At 37.9% G+C, this 21,068-nt stretch overlaps 1 protein-coding gene across 2 annotated transcripts in view; it reads right to left on the bottom strand.

The window, feature by feature from the left end:
- Positions 1–18,902: 18,902 nt before the first annotated feature.
- The window catches only part of DHX35 (DEAH-box helicase 35), a 39,836-nt gene continuing 37,670 nt past the window's right edge, over positions 18,903–21,068 (bottom strand). For both annotated transcript variants that reach the window (XM_032218334.1, XM_032218335.1), the window contains exon 22: positions 18,903–20,939. In XM_032218334.1, the coding sequence (XP_032074225.1) occupies positions 20,895–20,939 (45 nt within the window). In that variant the 3' untranslated portion in view covers positions 18,903–20,894. The remainder of the gene's footprint in view (positions 20,940–21,068) is intronic.

The following is a 21,068-nucleotide window of genomic DNA, read 5'->3' as shown; positions in this document are numbered from 1 at the left end:
AAGCATTCAAATCTATTAACTGCTATGGTACAATTAGCTATTACACATTTGAAGAATAATTTCTGTGATTCTCTCTGTATGTGTTTATGTGACAATGGATGGATGGATGGATGGATGGATGGATGGATGGATGGATGGATGGATGATGAATGTAGATAGAAGGGGACAAACAGTTTGGTTTACATAAGAAAGAAGAGTGCAGATGTGAGAGACATAAAGTAAACATTTCAAAAAGATGTTCGCTAACTGGTCGGAATCTACCTTAGTTTTCAAGATTCCTTTTTTTAACCCAGATCATCCTTAAAGATACCTTCCTGAAATCAATATTCTTGTTCCTTAATTTGCCACATACATAATTTCTCTGTCATTTCTCTATTTGTTTATGTCTCCATCTCCTCCTTCACCAGTGTGTGTGTGTGTGTTGTGTGTGTGTGTGTGCGTGTGCGCGCGCGTGCAAGTGTAGCATAGGCATAAATATTTGGCAATCTAAAAAGTCGCTGAGCTCCATGAAAATGTATAACATAATGTATAACATAATAAACTGAATCTTTAAGAATGTATCTAAACTAGTTATGTATGTAATCCAGAATTCAAAGCTTCCCAAGTTTTCAAGTCAATAAATAAATAACAGTATAAAAATGTGATGCTCATTGTTGAAATTAAGGTAACTTCTTTTCCAGCTAGTTAACATAGACAAGAAGAAATATTTCAGTAAAGCATTAAAGTAGTTCTTAATGTCCACATTTGGGGGAGGGGGTGTTGTGGGTTTTTTTTGGAGGGGGGATTACTTTTAGGATATCTCAGAGCTGTCCATTCCTTGATGAATTTGGAGTGAGGGGGTAGATTCACCGCAGAACATTTATTCTGCTATTTTTAACAAAGATTTGAAGCACTGAAAAACTTAATGGTATTTTTATGTCATTCTTCCAACACAGGCTTTTACGCTATTACCTATCCTTCTTTTGAAACTTTTGCCAGGTGACACAAAGGATTGTTGAATTAATCACACAATTTTCTGAATCCTAGCTTGTACATTGAAGGAGAAATCAACGGATGATTGCTAGCCTGCATTCTTCACATCTAGGATCCATTGGAAAGAACAAGAGCTGCCCAGGAGCATGGCTTGTATTCCACATGAAAAATTAGCCCCTTAACCTTAAACGTGTTAAGTGCAGACATGCATCTTGCATGTGCATGTAAATATAGGAAAGTCTCTCTTTGCCTCCCTCTGCTTGTAGCTGAAGCTCAACAAGATAAATGTCCCCCTCTCAAAGACAGATACCTATTCTACAAATCACCCCTCTCTTCCCTCTGCACCTTCCCTTCCCTCTAACCCTCCACTATTACTCATCCCCTGGAAGAAAATGCAAAGAGTAATAATAATTAGACAAGTACAAATAGCCAGACAGCGATATGGATGGCATGTCCCACTAAATAAAGGGCCGTTACCATACCAACAGGCAGGCAGAGTGCTGATCTAACAGTGTTTGTTGGCGCTGAGGCAGTGGCACATCATCCGTTATCAGACAACTTGGGTGTGAGACACGAAACATTGTCCCATTCCGCATGCCCCTTCAGCATAAGGCAAGGGAAACTACAGGGGGAGAGAAAAGGACTGCCAGGATATATAAATAAATACCGCTGATAGCAGATTTGCTTAGAAGCATTTAGATCAGTCAGGCCTGGAAACCTGGGGTGCTTAGAAGAAGCTGCTTCATGTTAATATGGAAGAAGAAAATACCGGTATTAAAGAGAAACCAAGTAAAAAAAAGTTAGCTGATAAACAAAATGATACTTCATTGCCTGGCTTATTTTTAAATTGCCTAAAAACAAAGGTTTCTATAAAGTATAAAATGCAGAACCATTTTTTAAAAAGATTTCTACAAACCTATTAAATTCAAAATGCAAGCTAACGTGTAAATGCAACATATCGTCGCATTTCAACTTTGTTTATTTTCTTTGTTTTTCCTTGTTTAACTCACAAAACTGTGTCATAAAATAAAAGGCATAAAAAGGGCTGAACCTGAGAACAATAATGCAGTATCTGAATTAACTAGAGACTTTAGTTGAACTTATGCAAGCAAATTTATTTCTTAGAAATTCTACTCAACTTGTGCACAGGGAGAAAATTTGGGTCCTAGGCTAACTATTGATGATTGTAAACATGCATTATTAACTTTGTTATTATTAACAATTATCTTTTGTTGCCGCTGATTTTATGCATCTAGGACTTGTACGATATTCTGATGAAGCTAGATATCTAGAAGGACAAAATAAGCAGGTGATACTAATCAGTGGTGGGTTTCCATTATTTTTACTACCAGTTCACTCATGTGTGTGTGCATGCATGCATACTCGCACTCATGTGTGTCATTTCTGCGGATGTGCAGAAGCTTCTGTGCATGCGCAGAAGCATCCGGGCGGGTGGGCGAAGCCTCCCACTGCCACCACTACCGGTTTGCCCAATCTTGGCTGAACTGCGAGCAACCCAGCTCTGATACTAATGTTGGGATAAAACATTTGCTGGCTATCCAACATACTTCTCATTGCATTCCCCTCTCCCCACCCCAAATAATAATATTTTCTTCTCTGTTGGTGTCTGATGCCACATCTCCATGGTACAAATATCTTGTGCTAGTAGAATTTAGCGACATTTGTGTGAGTGGAAAATGATGTGTAGGGACTTCTTTGCTGTGCAGACTCTGTCTCAAGTCTTGGAAGCAGATAGGATTGCACAATAATAGAAGATTAAGCCTTGGTTTGCAGATTGTATTTCCACGTTTCCTGTCTGCTGAGTCAGGGCATCTTAACTCTGATAAAGGGGAAAAAAATAGATCTCAAATAAATGGTGGCCTTAATAAATAATGACTATGTAAAAGGCCAATTGTAAGTCAACCCAGAAGAAGGTGAGTAATAAGATGAATTTGCTTTCAGTTAATGTGCCTGTGTTTCTAATTTCTGAAAATTAGACTTGTGCATATTATTTCTGGCCACCCTTGGCTTTTTATATTTATTTTGACTGAAGAGAACAAAATATCAGAGTTGGAAGGGGCTTAGAGGTCTTCTAATTCAACCCATTGAGCCTTGGGGCACAGTGGTTAGAGTGCAATACTGCAAGCTACTTCTGCTGACTGCCAGCTGTCTGCAATTTGGCAGTTCAAATCCCACCAGACTCAGCTTTCCAATCTTCCAAGGTGGGTAAAATGAGGACCCAGATTGTTGGGGGCAATATGCTGACTCTGTAAACTGCTTAGAGAGGGCTGGAAAACACTGTGAAGTGGTTATATAAGTCTAAGTGCTATTGCTGTAAGTGCTAATGCCCTATTCAGGCAGGAGACCCTATACCATTTCAGACAGGTGGCTGTCTAATTTTCTCTTTAAAACCTCCAGTGATGAAGCATTTACAACTTCACAAGGCAAGCTGTTCCACTGGTTAATTGTTCACACTGTTAGGAAGTTTCTCCTTAACTCCCATCCATTGTTTCTTGTCTTGTCTTCTTTGGAAGACATGTTCTGGAAAATAGGTTTTACCCCCTCTTCTTTGTGGTAGTCCCTCAAATATTGGAACTGCTTTCCTAGATTCACTGATGGTTTATTAGAATTCACAATCTGAATAGGATTGTACCTATTTAAATGAAGAATTGTAAAGTGGCAACTACTGGATCCCTGACTTACCTTCCTACACCTTTTCTGAGAGCAAAATCTTCAGGTAGTTTCACTACCAGTTGTATGTCTGGGTTAGCTCCAAGTAAGTATCAATGAATAGTTCCTGTCTATGCAAACAATACAAGAATGAAAAGAAGCAGGGACACATCAGCGATACATAAAGGAATCAAGCTAGGACAGTTACAACTCTACTAGCATATTTTGAGATAAAGGCTTTAGGTTTCAGGTCACTTAAACGGCAATTGCTCCAAGAAGAAGGAAAAACTTTATCTGCAATGATTCAAATAAATCTTCTGTCCACTTGATCTATCAAATGGAGCTGGCAGGATGAAGGAACAGGACTGTTCCTGTGCAGTAGACAAGCTCACCTAATTGCTAATAAAACATAGTAAAGTCAAAGGGCATTTTAACTCTATATAAACAACTAACAAGAAACCCAGAATAAGGTTCTCAGAAATATAAATTGTATATCCTCTAAGGTACAGATGTCCTTGTAAATGCAACGTTGAACACCATACAGCAGAATACTTAGCGTTTTGGCTTAAAGTGTTTAAATGTGGCAGGTTTATAACCGTTACACCTATAAACTGAATATCTAATAATAGTTGATAACCCAGCATTGCCTGAGTATTTATTTACAGGGGGAAAATGCCCAGACCAAATGTAATTTCTAACGTTGAATTTTCCATCTTACTAGAGGGAGCCCCCTTGTGAAGTACTGTGAAACCATTACCATGGCAACTCCACTGCATTATACAGTAGAAGGCATTTTACGTCAGTACAATAGAATCCATTTTAAGGCACAACAAGCTGTATCTTAACAGAACACACACACTGAAGGGTGTTAGGGGTGTCTTACCCCCACAGTATATTTTTCCAGAGAGTAAGTCATCTGTGTACCAAGTTTGGTTGAAATTGCACACACACACACACACACACACACATGTCATGTGTATGTATGTATGTATGTATGTATGTATGTATGTATGTATGTATGTATAGATTGAAGTCCACAAGTCTTAAAGTTGCCAAGTTTGGGGACCTCTGATATAGATTAATGTACATATCAACTTAAATGCAATTATTGTAAGATCTAAACCTGATACAGGTCATGTTTTTCCTTCACCTAGCATCCTGCCTAAATTCCATTGTTCAGGACAAGCTCATTCTCTAGGGTTGCTTATTCAAAGTTTACTCAGGAATAGGGGAAGACTTCTCTGAACTTCCTTCAGGCCACTTTCTCTAGAACCCAACTCATAATAGCATTTCAGCTATGCCAATATTTGTATAACTATTTAGAGAAAAACAAAGCCTTCTAATCTTTAAAATAGCTACTGGTTTCAGTTGTTGTTCTCACTGAATTTTCAAAGAAAATGTAATTCTTGGTTTTCCATCTTGATGTTGTAATCTGCAACTATCCAGAGGTGGGTTATTGTCATGTAAACAATTAATATTGATGGTGCCATCAGAAAAGGACTTCAATGCAGAATAAACTGCCAAATTGGTAGGAATATTTCTAAATGCAGCAGAGGTAGCATCCCACTTTGAGAAAAGTAACATTCCCATAAGAAGACCTTCCTCTACTACTGTCCAGCCAATATTTCTGTAATTACAGAATTCTGAAGCTATGAAAACACTTTTACACAGATAACACCTTACTTGGTTCAACTGCTTCTATTTCTCCAAAATGTCAGACAACTTTGAAAGCTAGGAAATAACACACCATGGCTAGTCCAGCTCCATGTGAAAGATGCTCTTCTGTGGTCAGCCTACAGGTAGTCCTCATCTTACAAGAGTTGATTTAGTATGGTTCAAAGTTACAACAGAATGAAAAAAAAGTGACTTAGGATATTTCACACTTACGATCATTGCAGTGTCCTCATGGTCACATGATCAAAATTCAGACACTTGGCAAGTGAATCACATATATGACGGTTGCAGTGTCCCCAGGGTCATGTGATTTATATTTGTATATTTGACAACTGGTTCATATTTATGATGGTTGCAGTGTCCCAGGGTCATATATACCCTTTTGTGAACTTCTGATCAGCAAAATCAATGGAGCCAGATTCACTTAGCAATGATGTTACTAATTTAACAGCTGCAGTGATTCACTTAACAATTACGGCTGGAAAGGCAAGAAGTGGGACTTAACAAATGTTAGCAAAAGAAGTGTTGAGCTCAATAGTGGTCATAAGTCAAGGACTATCTGTACTAGGAAGAAGGAGCATTCTTACATTGTTTGCCTGTTTTCCATTTTGATACCCAGAGATTTCTACGCCTGCACAAAGTCCTTTCACAGCTTTGCATTTAACAAGACAAAAGAGACAGTTAACAGGATGGAGCTCCCTCCCCTGACTTTGCTTCCCCTCCTTTTTCTTTCCCAAAGACCTTCACAAACTAGCTCAATCTCCTCTCATAGACTTCTTGCTGATACGTCTCACTTTATTGGTGAGTTTGGCCTTGGGTGTCTCAGCTGTTTGATCAATATTGCAGAGGGTCAGTGATATTTTCTCCCTTTTAGTGGCTTGCTGTCTTTAACTTTGTCACCTGATGAACAGCACTACCCCTTAAACGCTTATCTTGTATCGATTTTTCTCAGCTCTCCTTCTGCATTTCCAGCTGTCCCACCATTTCCTTTCCTGTCACCAGATGCCCATTTGATATGAACTTATCCCCTTCTACACAAACTCCTTGTTTTACAGGGACTTTTCCCCCCATCACCACAAACAGCCAATTGTCAAAAAAACAATTTCCTCTTTTGGGAAGGAGGCTGACTCCTTGATATTCTTCACCATTTATTATTGGGGGTTTTTTTGCTTTCCTTCTTGTTTTCATCATTATCGCTGCAATTTCAAAAAGCGATAGAATGCTGTAAATTGAAGCTTTTCTTCCGTAGTTTCATTAACCCATCCTTGGATAAGCCACTTGCAGGGAACTGGGAGCCTGTATTTCACAGAGGGTAAAATGCATGCTAAGGTATACCTAAAATCCTGCTTTAACTGCAGTTTCTCAAAGCAGTTTACAAAAGTAAAAGTACAGTCCTACAACAATAATCATCACTAAGAGATTTTTAATTTCTTGTTTATAAATAAATCAGCCATCAGGACAGTTGCACATAACAAAAGTGCCAGGAGAAAAGAAAAGTATTAAAAGGCCTATAATCGCTTGAGCGAGCCAGCTTATGTAGTAGTTAAGACACCAGGTTAAATATCTGGAGTTCTGGTTCTTTCTTTAGGTACAAAGCCAGCTGGGTGACCTTGGGACAGACATTCTCTCTCAGCCCTAGGAAGAAGGCAAAGGAAAACCACTTTCAAAAAAATCTTGCCAAGAAAACCTCAGGGACTTTTCCAGGCAATTTTCAGGAGTAAACACTGCCTAAGGGACACACATTTATTAATCACTTAATCAAAGGCATAAACTGCAGAGGATAAAAAGTTCTGCTTTTTAATAACATTTGTCAATCAGAAAAGGTGATACCAGATTCCAGAATTTTTGTCAACATAAGTTAAAATGCCTCTTCTTTTGTAATAACTGCTCCACCATGAGTTTTTATTCAAAGGGGCAGACTTTTAATGTTGTTTTAAAATACCGTATTTTTCGGACTATAAGATGCACCAGAGTATAAGACACACCATGATGTTGAAGAGGTAATTTTTTTAAAAAAAAGTTTTTGCACTCTGCAGGCTTCCCAAACCCTCTGCACACCATGTTTTTTGCACAAAAAAGGGGGGCATGCAGAGCTTTGGGAGGCTTGTGGAGTGCTCTTGGAAGTTGGGGAGGGGGCAAAAATGAAGAAAAAAAGGCCAATTTTTGCTTGTTTTTTGCTCTCCTCAGCCCCAGGAGCACTTTGCAAGCCTCCCAAACCCTCCGTACGTCCATTTTGCAAAGGGGACTGGGTTTTGGTAGGCCAAAAATTCAGCGTATAAGGCACACCCAGATTTTCACCCTCTTTTGGGGGGGAAGTGTGTCTTATACTCTGAAAAATACAGTAATTAAAAACACGTTACACCCATCAACTCAACAGCCAAAAATGTATGTTTTGCTGGCCAGGATAATTTTTTTTAAAGTTATAGATGACCCTAAAATAAGTAGGTAAAAATGAAATTATGTTTTATTTGAGCATTTTATATAGCAAATGGACAACACACAATTAAAATAATAAACACTAACAGAATATAAAAACAAACCCATCAAAGGCAACCCAGCGATCAAATGAATTGTCCAGGATGAATTGAAAAAAGCATCCTGATCTAGGGCCTGAGAATCAAACAGGCCTTTATGGCTTTATGAAAGGCAGACATGTTTGAGATTGTCTGAATCTACCAAATGGTGCGGTGGTCATTTGATTCCCCTTGACAAGGGGTTCCATAATTTGTTTTATATTTTTATTATCATAGTAAAAGCTAATAAAACTAAGCTTAAAGAAAAGAAAATAGAAAGGAGTAAAAAGTATAAAAGGAAAGAAAGAAAAAGCAGAACTATAATAAAAAGATATACATACAAAACTGACTTCCAACCTTCTTCACAAGCATAAACAAATTTAATGGCTTTTCACCCCCTCTAAAGTTACAAACCGTTATCTTTTCAACCCATATTCTATCTCTTATCTATAAACAAATCTATAAAACTTCCAAAGAAAACCACAGAAAACCAGAAACACTAGGACAACATCCAGAAAGGTTTGCCAGAAATAACAATATATGTTTATATTTCTGCATTTTATTCTAAGAATCCTAATCTTTAGTACATTGAAATATTGTTATTATTATTAAATTTATATGCCACTCATCTTATTGTCGGGTTATTGCTGTAGGATATGATTTCTTTACCTTTCTCCTTTGTCCCTTGGCAGTGAATTCTTCAAGACTGTAACAAACCTGTTTTGTAAATCTAATAAAAAAAATATCTAGGTCAGTCTCATGATTTACAATTAGTAAATCCCTTTTACATTTTAAAACTCAGCCAGTTTATTTTGTAGATTTAAGTGAAGCATCCTATTCTAAGCCATTCTCTTGGTCTGTCAGTTGTAAATTTACTTTCAATACCATGTCTATCTTGTCAGACAAAATTTGTTCTACATTTGTCTTCAGAAACCTCTTTTGCACATAGTCTATTCATAAAAACAGACATCATTTCAGACATTGCTGATATTTTCTAATTGCATTCCATATTCTCCTTCAATATTTTCTTATAAGATTTTTGCATCATTTTATAAGCTTATATATCTTTTTTTCTACCTAAGATCTTCAATTTCTGCTAGTATTCAGTTTTTGAAATCATGAAATTCCTTTTTTGTTATGTCTTATAAAAAGCCAAAACAGAATCTATTTTCCACAAGAAGCTATTTTGTTCTTAATTATTTATAATTAAGAACAAAATAATTTCTTTATTAATTATAAAGAAATTCCAAAATCTTATTGTAACAGTTTTAATATTCCAACTTTATCTAAACCATTAATGATTTGGATGAGGGAATAAATGGGGAACTCATCAAATTTGCAGATGACACCAAGCTGGCAGGAATAGCCAACATTCCTTGAAACGTGAACATTGGGCACTATCTAATAAAATGAAATGCAATGGGGGAAAGAGTAAGGTTCTACATTTAGGCAAGAAAAACAAAATTCACAAGTACAGTATATGTGGTACCTTGCTCAATAGCAGTAACTGTGAAAAGGATCTTGGAGTCCTAGTAGACAACCATTTAAATATGAGCCAGCAGTGTGCAGCAGCTGCCAAAAAAGCCAACACAGTTCTAGGCTACATAATCAGAGGGATAGAATAAAGATCACATGAAGTGTTAATACCACTTTATAATGCCTTGGTAAGGCCACACTTGGAATACTGCATTCAGTTTTGGTCGCCACGATGTAGAAAAGATGTGGAGACTCTAGAAAGAGTGCAGAGAAGAGCAACAAAGATGATTAGGAGACTGGAGACTAAAACATATGAAGAACAGTTGCAGGAACTGGGTATGTCTAGTTTAATAGAAAGAAGGACTAGGGGAGACATGATAGCAGTGTTCCAATATCTCAGGGGTTGCCACAAAGAAGAGGGAGTCAAACTATTCTCCAAGGCACCTGAGGGTAGAACAAGAAGCAATGGGTAGAAACTAATCAAGGAGAGAAGCAACTTAGAACTGAGGAATTTCCTGACAGAACAATTAATCAGTGGAACAGCTTGCCTCCAGAAGTTGTGAATGCCACAACACTGGAAGTCTTTAAGAAGATGTTGAATAGCCATTTGTCTGAAACGGTATAGGGTTTCCTGCCTAGGCAGGGGGTTGGACTAGAAGACATCCAAGGTCCCTTCCAACTCTGCTATTGTATTGTATCTATTTATAACTTTCCAAGATCAAAATGTTATTTAGTTTTTTGCTATTTATTTCAGATTCTTTAAATTCTTAAGCTCATCATTAAAATTTCATTCAGGATTAAAGACAGTTGGCATTTTCAAACTTCTTGTTCCAAAGGAATCCAATAGTTTAGATACACTTAACAAACAATTTTGAAAGTGATTAGAAAGTGAGTCTACTCATTTCCTTGTTCTTTGTTGTTCCTTGTTCTTTGCTTCAGTCATCAACTCCAATTCACCAGACCTCCCCCAGAAATCAAGAAATGCCAAAATTTGTGAGTGTAGCTAATAAAAGAGATGATGGAAATCATAGTTTAAAACATCTGGACAACATCTTTTCACCAATTCCAATTGTAGGGTAAGATGCATCAGATAGTATGAATGTAAAATATGCTGCGGACTTATCTTCTTTCAACCAACATCTTCATGGAAATGGACAACATTGTATTGAACTAGTATTTCTTAAGTTTCATTGTGGAATTCTGGGAGTTGAAGTCCATTCTTCAAGCTGGAGTGCTGTATCCTGGACAGCAGTACATTTAGTTTTACTTCTCCATTGTAGAAACAATATTTAACCTTTTCTCAATTTCAGATAAACTAGGTCATTCTGCCAAGAACATCCTTCCTTTTTTATGACATTCTAGAAATCACAACAGGAAATGTGTTTAAAAATGAGTATTTCCCCTCTCTCGTTATACACTCATTTGTTTACATTATTGTCATTTTTATACTTATTATAGTGGGCTGTCCTAACCAAAGTAATTACAATGTGCTAGGGTGACCTACTTCATAGGAATGTTGTAATATGTAACGAGGTGAGAGGAACAGAATACGCCTATTATTTTGGAGCTCCTCATAAAATTGACTGAGTAAAGTAATTTAATTATTAAACATCTTAAACATCTCTGGAGATATTCAAGAGAGCTATTTTTGATTAGATTTTTTTAATGTGCATTCACGATAGAAAATGTACTATTCATGGATAGCATAAGTAATGAATTGGGCTGTAGTCTATTGATAACATTGTGCTTACTTCTATACATTTTACTTTTAACCTGAGACAACTGGACTTTCCTGGGTTTTTTTTCTTCTTTTGAAGACGTTTCGCTTCTCATCCAAGAGGCCTCTTCAGCTCTGACAGGATAGTGGGGAATAGAAGGATTTATATTCCTTGCAGACAGCTGGTAATCTGCAAGGAATATAAATCCTGCCATTCCCCACTATCTTGTCAGAGCTGAAGAAGCTTTTTAGATGAGAAGTGAAATGTCTTCAAAAGGAAAAACAAGAAAATCCAGTTGCCTCCTGAAAAAGCACCTTTGGGACAACCATGACTGAGAATGTCTACAGAATTTTACTTTTAAATATTAAAAATAGTGGGATATTTCTGGCAGTACACTATATTGAGCATTCCCCCCCCCTTCCTGCTTTTATTTGCATTTCTATTTTTCCTCCCAAACAGACAAAGAGCTGTGCTGTTAAAAACTATGATTTAACATACGTCTTTTATTCATCTAACAAGTTTATTCCTTTGTCAGGTACTGCCTCATATCAAAGGATTTTACTGAGGTGGGCACGCAGGGAATTTATTGCTGTAACAGGTTTATTCTCACAGCCTTTAATCATTTATGCAGACTTCCGTTTTGCAACTTCAGGTACACAAATGGGCAAAAGGTGAAGGGATCGTGAGGCCACACTGCCCCCTTGTGGTCCAAAGCTGCACCTGACAGCCAGAACATTAATCATAGCAGCAGGAGTGTAAAATTCAATTTTACCTCTCCATTCATTCTGAGATGAGTTGAAGGCCGGCCTTGTACATATAAACCGCACTTTACTTTATCAGAGTGCTGGTAACAAATGGCGTGTCTTCTTCAGGGAGTTTAACCATCAAAAAACAGTGCACCATTTAATTCCCCTCGCGCCTAGGGTCAGAGCAGGAGCTCTTGGCATCAGCAAATGCTTCAGTCCTCAGCTGTGCAGTAAACTATGTTTTAGAGATTGTTCCTCAATATGAAATGATCAGCCCATTTATCTGCTAAAGGAGCCCATCTCTTCGTTCAGCCTCCCAATATTTTTTGCCGTCGACCCGATCTGGACAATAAACCAGACTCGTCTTAAGATATTCTCTGTTCAATTTGTTATTTGAGTCTCTCCAAGCCCAGCGGTCTCTGTCAGCATCCAGATTTCCAATTTTCTTTTTTCGGCCAGTTTGCCTAGGTTCTTGCAAGACCGAGAGGACTCGTGCTATCCCCCCCCTCTGCCCACCCCTCGCCTCAAACCAGGAAGATTAACTGCAAGAACGAGACCTTCAACCCAGATGAACCGAGAGCAAATTGGCACTGTTCTCAGCTAATGTTGAGGTGAAATTTCTTAAGACAATTTTCAACTCCAAGTAAAAGAAGCAAGGGAAAAGCAGTGGCAGATCTTCCAAATCTTTTATATTACATCTGGGGACAGCTGTAGGTCATTTTACTCTTTCTTTGTAATTTTATGTTATGTATTAGAACCCTTCCTAAAAGGAGAAGTCTCTAACTGCCTTTTATCTAACTAACACACACACACACACACACACACACACACATATTTATTTATTTATTTATTTATTTATTTATTTATTTATTTATTTATTTATTTATTTATTTATTTATTTATTTATGATATATATCTGCCTCAAAACTGACTTTGAAATAATGCCTCCATCATTCTAAAGAGGTTTCTGGAGAGACAAAGAAAATAGGAAATCTCCTATGGCTTCTTGAACTGACAACATGCCATTTTTATTAAGTGCTGTGAAGAACACTTGTTAAATTCTCCCAACTGCCATCCAGGAAAAAAATGAAGTTTTACAGCAGATTTTTGTGCTCAAGTTTTTTTCTTTCTTTCTTTCTTTCTTTCTTTCTTTCTTTCTTTCTTTCTTTCTTTCTTTTGTAGGAAGTTAGCACCCACCCCTCTTCTAAAAAATGAAATAGGAAATATTAAAAAGGCAGAATATTATACCTCCCTGGATGAGAAAAGGAGAAACATGCTTTGGAAAGCAGCCCCCACCTTTGTTAATAGCCCCAGAAAGAATGGGCCAACCTATCTACAAGACAAAATGCTGGTCCAGGTTATGTACAAAACTAAAGATCTTCACCTGAAGACTTAATAGGATTTACCTATCTCACCACATGGCACTCAGGAAGATTGCATCACCCAGCAAGGTTTAACCAAGCCTGGGACTCAAGACAACCTACAAAGTTACCCCTGCATGGCCCCATGGCAGTCTGACAACCAATCAGGATACCTGCCCTTACACAGGAACATGAAGCTCTATGGCGGGGCCCAAGAGGCGGTATAAATCTCTCACAGATACACCCATGTGCTCAATTGCTCAGGACCTGAAACCATGTGGTCCTGTCCACCAGAGGTTCGCACTGGTTCGGGTGAACAAGTAGTGTTAATTTGGCCCAGGTCACAGCGACCCAGGCTGTCCACTCCCCTGAACTGGTTCCCCGATCTCCGCTGCCATTGCTGCCATGATTTTTTTTTAGCTTTTTCTTGGTCTTTGCACATGCGCAGAACAATTCACAGAGAAGCGCACACGAAGCAAATTGGTATCAATGCCGGTAGGAACACACACACACCCGCTGTCTACCATTAAACCATCTTTCCAATCAGCCTCCATGTTTCCAGTGTCTTTCTTCCCACTTGAAACTGAGCCCAGATGGACATTTCTTCCAACACTTAGTTTCTCTCTCTCCCTTCCTCCCTCCCTCCCTCCCTCCCTCTCTCTCCATCTTATATCAAAGTTTGGGCTGCACTCATTAAGAATTAAAACAACTTCAATAACAAATATATGCATTAAAATCATAAAGATTAAAACCTGGCCTTAAACTTTCACTTCTTAAATCTTCTCACCCACCTCACCCTGTCCCAATCCTTGGGGGAAAAGATAAGTCTTAAGTCGTATTTGACTAGGAGGGTAGAGGCCTACCAAACTTCAAGAGGAAGGGTGCTCCATAAGGCAAAGGCTGCAACTAAAAGGGTACTGCTGCTATACTTCATAAATCCCACAAGAGGGCAATATTTAAAGGAATATTTACTAGGGGCTTACTCACCCCATCTGATCCGATAGGACAGGTAGATGTCCTTAGGGAGAGGCAGGCCTTCAGCTAACCTGGCCCTGTGCCATATTTTAAATTCACAGCCAAGTTATTTAGCTTGCTGTGTTTCAAAACGTAAATAGCATCTTTGGATCATATCAATAGTTGGTTAAAGAAGAGAATTCCTAATTTGACATTGGCATCAAAATAATTGAAACAAAGGAGGTTCTCAGCAAGTCACTTTGATCTACTGATCAATGAGGTTGTAAAAGACTGGGCTGTACATTGATTCAGTTTCTAATCTTGAAAACACTAAATCCCATCAACCTTCATGTCCTTTTATTATTTATTTAGTGTATTCACATACCACTTCCCTTTGCCTTGCCATGCCATGACAAATTACAGCCCGTAATTTTAACAATGCTTAATGAATAAGTCGTACGTTAAAATACAATATAAATTTAATTTGAATTTTAAAAGTGAAATAAAACAAACAAAACTACATCCCAAATGTAGTTTTTATAAGAGATCTAGGCGGAAAGGAAAACATTAACAATTACCTAAAAGATGTAACTGTAAAAAAAAAAAATAGCTGGAGGGTGAGCATTCCAGGGATCTCCAGGGTAACTAATGCTGATATAGTATAAAGCTCAAAATTTGAAGGTTTGGATTAATAGGTAAAATATTAAATAGCTAGAATCCACACAGAGGGGGGGGAAGAACTATACAAATCAAGCAGACTATATATGGAAATTCAGCATTCACAATAATAAATCAAGATGGCATCATCAGAATGGTGTGCATAAAAAGAGCTCTCCCAATTGTAGCCATAAACAGCAATGCTACATCTGCCTGGACCATTGATTTCTGACCCTCTAACCTTATTCATGAATGAGCAAGGATCCATGGATAATACATTTAAATGTAAGCAGATAGTCTGCAATGTGCACAACATTGCATTGAGCGGAAATCAAGGGAGACAGAGTCTCTTCTGAATAGGCTAATCTGAACAAAATATTTTCCCATTGCTTTACATATAAATATATAATTACTGGCTACTTCTCAACTTACAAAATGTCTACAAAAACATTGTGCAAGAATTGCAGTTAGATTGCATCTAATGATTGCGCACATGGATATAATTGTACCATGTGTATACAAACACAATTCAACCTTGGTTTTCTTGAGGACAATGGTTAAAATATGCCTTCATTAAATGTCTTCATATGCACTGCTTTTTAGAAATGGGGCGTGCAACAAAACGTTGTAGGGAAATTCTCCTTTATCAAGGTTTTAGCAAATCAGGTACCTATTCTATTCTCTCTGCTCCTCTACCTGTAGTGCATGGAATAAATTATACTGGTTAGCTGAAACTCTGAAAAAAGTTTGTATCTCAACAAAAGTTGTTTATTTAAATAGTCAATCAATATTCTGAAATCCTAATTTTTAAAGCTAAAATACTAAAAATGCTCATTTAAAATTTGGGATCCATATTGTTGGCATATTACATCCATATTTTTCCCATCATATTTTTTCCAATTAACAGTAGAGTAACTCCCTAGAAACAGACAGTACTTCTACTTTTAAAAAGTCTCTTTGCTCTATCCCACGATCTTATTTTTCTTGATAAGGGAATTACAATACAATACAATACAATACAATACAATACAATACAATACAATACAATACAATAGCAGAGTTGGAAGGGACCTTGGAGGTCTTCTAGTCCAACCCCCTGCCTAGGCAGGAAACCCTATACCATTTCAGACAAATGGCTATCCAACATCTTTTTAAAACTTCCAGTGTTAGGGCATTCACAACTTCTGGAGGCAAGCTGTTCCACTGATTAATTGTTCTAACAGTCAGGAAATTTTTCCTCAGTTCTAAGTTGCTTCTCTTCTTGAATAGTTTCCACCCATTGATTCTTGATCTACTCTCAGGTGCCTTGGAAAATAGTTTGGCTCCCTCTTCTTTGTGGCAACCCCTGAGATATTGGAACACTGCTATCATGTCTCCCCTAGTCTTTTTTTTTGTCTTAAACTAAACATACCCAGTTCCTGCAACCGTTCTTCATATGTTTTAGTCTTCAGTCCCCTAATCATCTTTGTTGCTCTTCTCTGCACTCTTTCTGGAGTCTCCACATCTTTTCTACATCGTGGTGACCAAAACTGAATGCAGTATTCCAAGTGTGGCCTTACCAAGGCATTATAAAGTGGTATTAACACTTCACGTGATCTTTATTCTATCCCTGTTTATGTAGCCTAGAATTGTGTTGGCTTTTTTGGCAACTGCTGCACACTGCTGGCTCATATTTTAATGGTTGTCCACTAAGACCCCAAAATCCCTTTCACAGTTACTACTGTTGAGGAAGGTACCCCCTATACTGTACCTATGCATTTTGTTTTTCTTGCCTAAATGTAGAACCTTACTCTTTTCACCATTGAATTTCATTTTATTAGATAGTGCCCAAAGTTCAAGTTTGTCAAGATCCTTCTGTATCTTAAGCCTGTCTTCTGGAGTGTTGGCTATTCCTGCCAGCTTAGAACATCCTCTTATCTAAATCAAATTTAGTGCTGAGTAAATTTACAGATTTTATTATGCCCTTTACCTGGTTCTGTCTTTGGCTACCGAATTGCAGTGTTTATTCTTTCCAAAGCAACAGAAGGCGAGTAGAAATTATGTAAAGTACATCAGGATAACTTTCTCAAACCAGAATGAAATGACAGCAGCTTTGGTGTAAGATTGAGATTTGGAAGACGGAAGAAAGATTGAGGTAAAAAAAAAAAATTAGTCTGGATCAGGCTGAGGGCTACAGAGAAAAACACACCAGGAAGAATTTCCCAAGTGCAGCTCTATGGGAGTGGCAATTTGGATAAGCTGCTCAAAACGCTTCCAGCTGCTCCATTTTAAACCTCTCCTCATCCTATGACTAAAGTGGAGCATCTGCAACCAGCCCTATGCTTTCTAATGCACACCTGCAGATAGACATATGCACGTACTCCCAATGCAAAGCAATATAAACTGAAGGTAGAAGCAGAAATACATTTATTTAGTTGTGCAGGAAAAATAGATGCCTCCCATGCTCATTCCTGGCAAATAGATTGGAAAGAATTTCAGAAGCCTTGCCCTGTGCACTTTCCCCATTTTGTCACTTGGTTGGTCGTTTTCCCCTAAGAAAAATGGTTTTGTTTCATTTTTATTAGAAACATAAGGCCAATAGAATCTTCAGTGTATCTGTGTGGGTAACGAACATTGGACAATGACAGAAAAAAGGCAGAGAAAGAAGGCGTACATGTCTGTGCATTCCTTCATATAATTCAGAGCACTGGAGGATGGGGGTAGAAATGGTGAATTTATCTGCAACTCCTTAAAGCAACAATGCCAATTCTCTGGATTACAAATACACAGAATCTCATTTTTCTTGATAAGAGAATTGGATTTAAGGAGCAGGCTATATACATTTACATCAACATTCATGTAATATCATGGTAACCAACATCAAATTCATTATTTATATTTACACTAGCTGATTACCTGGCGTTGCCCGGGTATTTATTTTTCCTAATCCTCTATTAGACAGGAAAAGGAATGAATGATATTATAGTATCGCATGACACACACACAGATACACCCCCACCCCACATGCACGCACACCTCTGCGCCCCATGTTGGGCCTAATAGGCCACCCTGCAGCCTCCTGGGAGCAAAAACAGGCCGTGGGGGACTTGTGCTGCACCCCCATGCTTCCCCCACCCATGCGTGGCAGAGACCCAAAAATCACCTGCTGGCAGGAGGCACACGCGCATGTGCAGTGGAGCTGAGCTGGGCTCTATGTGCCATCTGCGTGCCAGGACACACACACACACCGAGGGGTTTTAGGGGTGTCTTTCCCCCCCCCCCACTCAGTATTTTTCTCCAGAGAGTAAGTCATTTGTGTACCAAGTTTGCTTGAAATTGCTTGAGGTGTTCCAGAGTTATGCTGATACACACACACACACACACACACACAGACACACACACACACACACAAAGAGCCATTTTTATATGTATAGATTCAACTAGCTCTCCATAAACTAACATAAAAATATAGATTTAATACTTATAAATGATTGTCATTAAGTCATCAAGTCATTATCAATTCTTAGTGACCACACAGGCTTTCTCTGATGATCTGACCTTCATCTCATCTTTCAGGTCTTCTGATAGTGATACTTAGTCCACCAAACCTGCCTCAAAAGTCTTGCTATGCTGCTTCATCATGGCGGGGAACTTCTGGGACAGATAAATAAGGAATATTGGGAATCTGTGCAGTGTATATATTTCCAGTAGGATCACCCAAGCCCTAAAGGTTATCCCAGGTGCCTAGCTAAAGCATAGAGGCACCTGAATGGAGCGATATAGGAAGATGATAGAGACAATCACTTTAGTGACAATAGCAATAGCACTTAGACATATACTGCTTCATAGTGCTTTTACAGCCCTCTCTAAGCAGTTTAGAGTCAGCTTATTGCCCCCAACAATCTGAGTCCTCATTTTACCCACCTCAGAAGGATGGAAGGCCGAATCAACCATGAGCCGGTGAGATTTGAACTGCAGCTAGCAGTCAGATGAAGTAGCCTGCAGTACTGCACTCTAACCACTGCACCATTTCAGCTCCCAATAGCAAAGATATCCCATTTATTCTGCATGAGAGAAGGCAATAGTATGCCACTCCTGGATTTTTACCAAGAAACCCACATAGATAGAAAATACAAAACGATACTGCATTACCTTCTATAAATAGACACAACATTTCCAGAGTTATGGAAGACAGCTTTATTTTGTTTTCTAAACTGTTGCAAGAACACATGGAAATTTACACACTTTATGTATCCCAGGACTTTGCAAACTCTTTAAAGGAAGAGCTTTTTAGAGACTCATTGGGAGCATCAGCACTATTCTGGACTTTACATAGTACACAAAAAATAAGAGATAAGCCTATGGAACTCACAAACAGGGAAGGGGGAGAGAAACCATAGATCCATAGACTGGAATTAAACTTTTTTAAGTTACACATACAGCAGAAAGACATTGTACAGATCATACATTGATGGGTCAAGCTTCTCTGCAGACTTGTGGAAAGCAGAATGGAAAGAGGAGTTTGAAAAAGTGACTCAGGATGCACATCCATATTCTGTGTAAAAACAACACCATAATTTACATGTATTTTAAAAGAAGAATAAAAAAGAAGAGAGCAAGTCATACAACCAACTTACGTTCTAGAAACAAAGACAAATCCATATTTTCAAAATACATATATCTAAAATAAATGATATTTCAAAATAAATATCAACGTGCTGAGGCAAAGAAGGAAGTTACAAAAGTAAAACAGTCAACACACACCTTAAGCAGTGTATTCTATACAAATCATCCTTCCTCTCTGAGGAAAACAATCCTAGCACAACTGCAAAGTACAGAACATTTTATTTTTTAAAAAAATGCGTGTCAAAAGGTTTTTTTTTTAAGATTCATGGAAGTAATTTTTATCATTTGTTATATTTCGCCTCAAACAATGTTGTCAAATGGATTTCAGGTTAATTGTAAAATGGGGGTAGTATTCTATTTCATTGAGGGAATTTAATTTCTAGAATTTGTTCTAATTTGCTGTTACACTAATATCTTTCCTTACCCCAAGCTACAGTCATTTCGCCAAACATCTTATTTACTGTACAAGGAACATACAACAGAAACCCACATAGATAGAACATTAGCAGTTCTACAGCACTCTGTGCCTCATTCCAAGAAATCCTTATATTCAACTGAGCCTCTGTTGGGAAAAAGATAATATTCCTGGACATGGTCCCTCTGGCTCTATCTTAAAGTTGGATTCTTTATCATCATTGCTATAATTGTCACTATCTGAATTTTAGCAGTCTGGCATTGGATATAAACCACATGCCAAGAACCATAGATTTTTGTTAACTGTAATATCAAAAAATTGAGAATGTGCAGATACTGGCTCCAAGTTTCTCATTTCTTAATTTTGAAATGAAAGGAAACAACAAACAATATGCCCACATTAAAGTTCTTTCCCAAGGACCTTAATTTAGTGAAAGACTTCACTTTCTGTAAAATAAGCTAATTTGAAAATCATGACCATTGTAAGAGAGGAAATGCAAGAAAGAAGAAATGTAGAAACTGGTAAAAGATTAGAAATCTATTGCTTTACAGGAAAAAAGGCAGGGGGAAAAATCACAGCAGTTAGGCACAATCACAGTTTCAAGGTTTTCATTTCCACCCATTAAGGTACGTCAAGGCTTTGCTTGTGTTCCCAAATCTGCCTACAAGTAGCAGGTAGTTCCAGGATGATCAAGTTTCTCACAGTGGTCTAAAGGATCCTGAGCATCTCTCTGAGGGCACTGTATCTGCCTCCTCTCCTTTCTGCTTCAAGGGTATAATGTAGTTATCCATGTACTGCAAATTTCCTCGAAATTGTCTCTCTCTCTCTTTCTCTCTTTTTGCACTGATAATTTTTCTACTTTATTTAAATGAGCATAGTGCCCTGATGAACAGAAGTGGTCATCACAACTAGACTGCTGGATAAGATGTCCACAATACAAGCTCTATTTAAGTGTTACAATGTATTGGTCATGCATACATCCCTACTGAATCCTGGCAAGCAGGCATTTCAACATGAATAGTTGATATGAGGTCAGGTTGCTAATCAACTAATTGTTGGAAGGACAGTTGTACATTTTCAAATTGGCGACAATTTCAGCATCAAACATGGTGAACTTCAACAACCAGAGAGAGTCAGTGGTCATCTACTTTAGCTCTTTTGGCTTTCAGAGAAAGATGCTGTAATGAAGAAGAAAAAAGATAGTATCTTTTAAAATTTATACGCTCATAAATGCTCTAATGAACCAACTCTTCATCAAAGAGCTAATCAAAACTAGCAGCCTTCTAGCATCAAATTGAATGTTGCTT

Source organism: Thamnophis elegans, chromosome 5 (assembly GCF_009769535.1).
Source record: "Thamnophis elegans isolate rThaEle1 chromosome 5, rThaEle1.pri, whole genome shotgun sequence".
Lineage (NCBI taxonomy): Eukaryota > Metazoa > Chordata > Lepidosauria > Squamata > Colubridae > Thamnophis > Thamnophis elegans.
The sequence above is the reverse complement of the archived record's forward strand: the minus strand, read 5'-3'. Positions and strand labels throughout refer to the sequence as shown.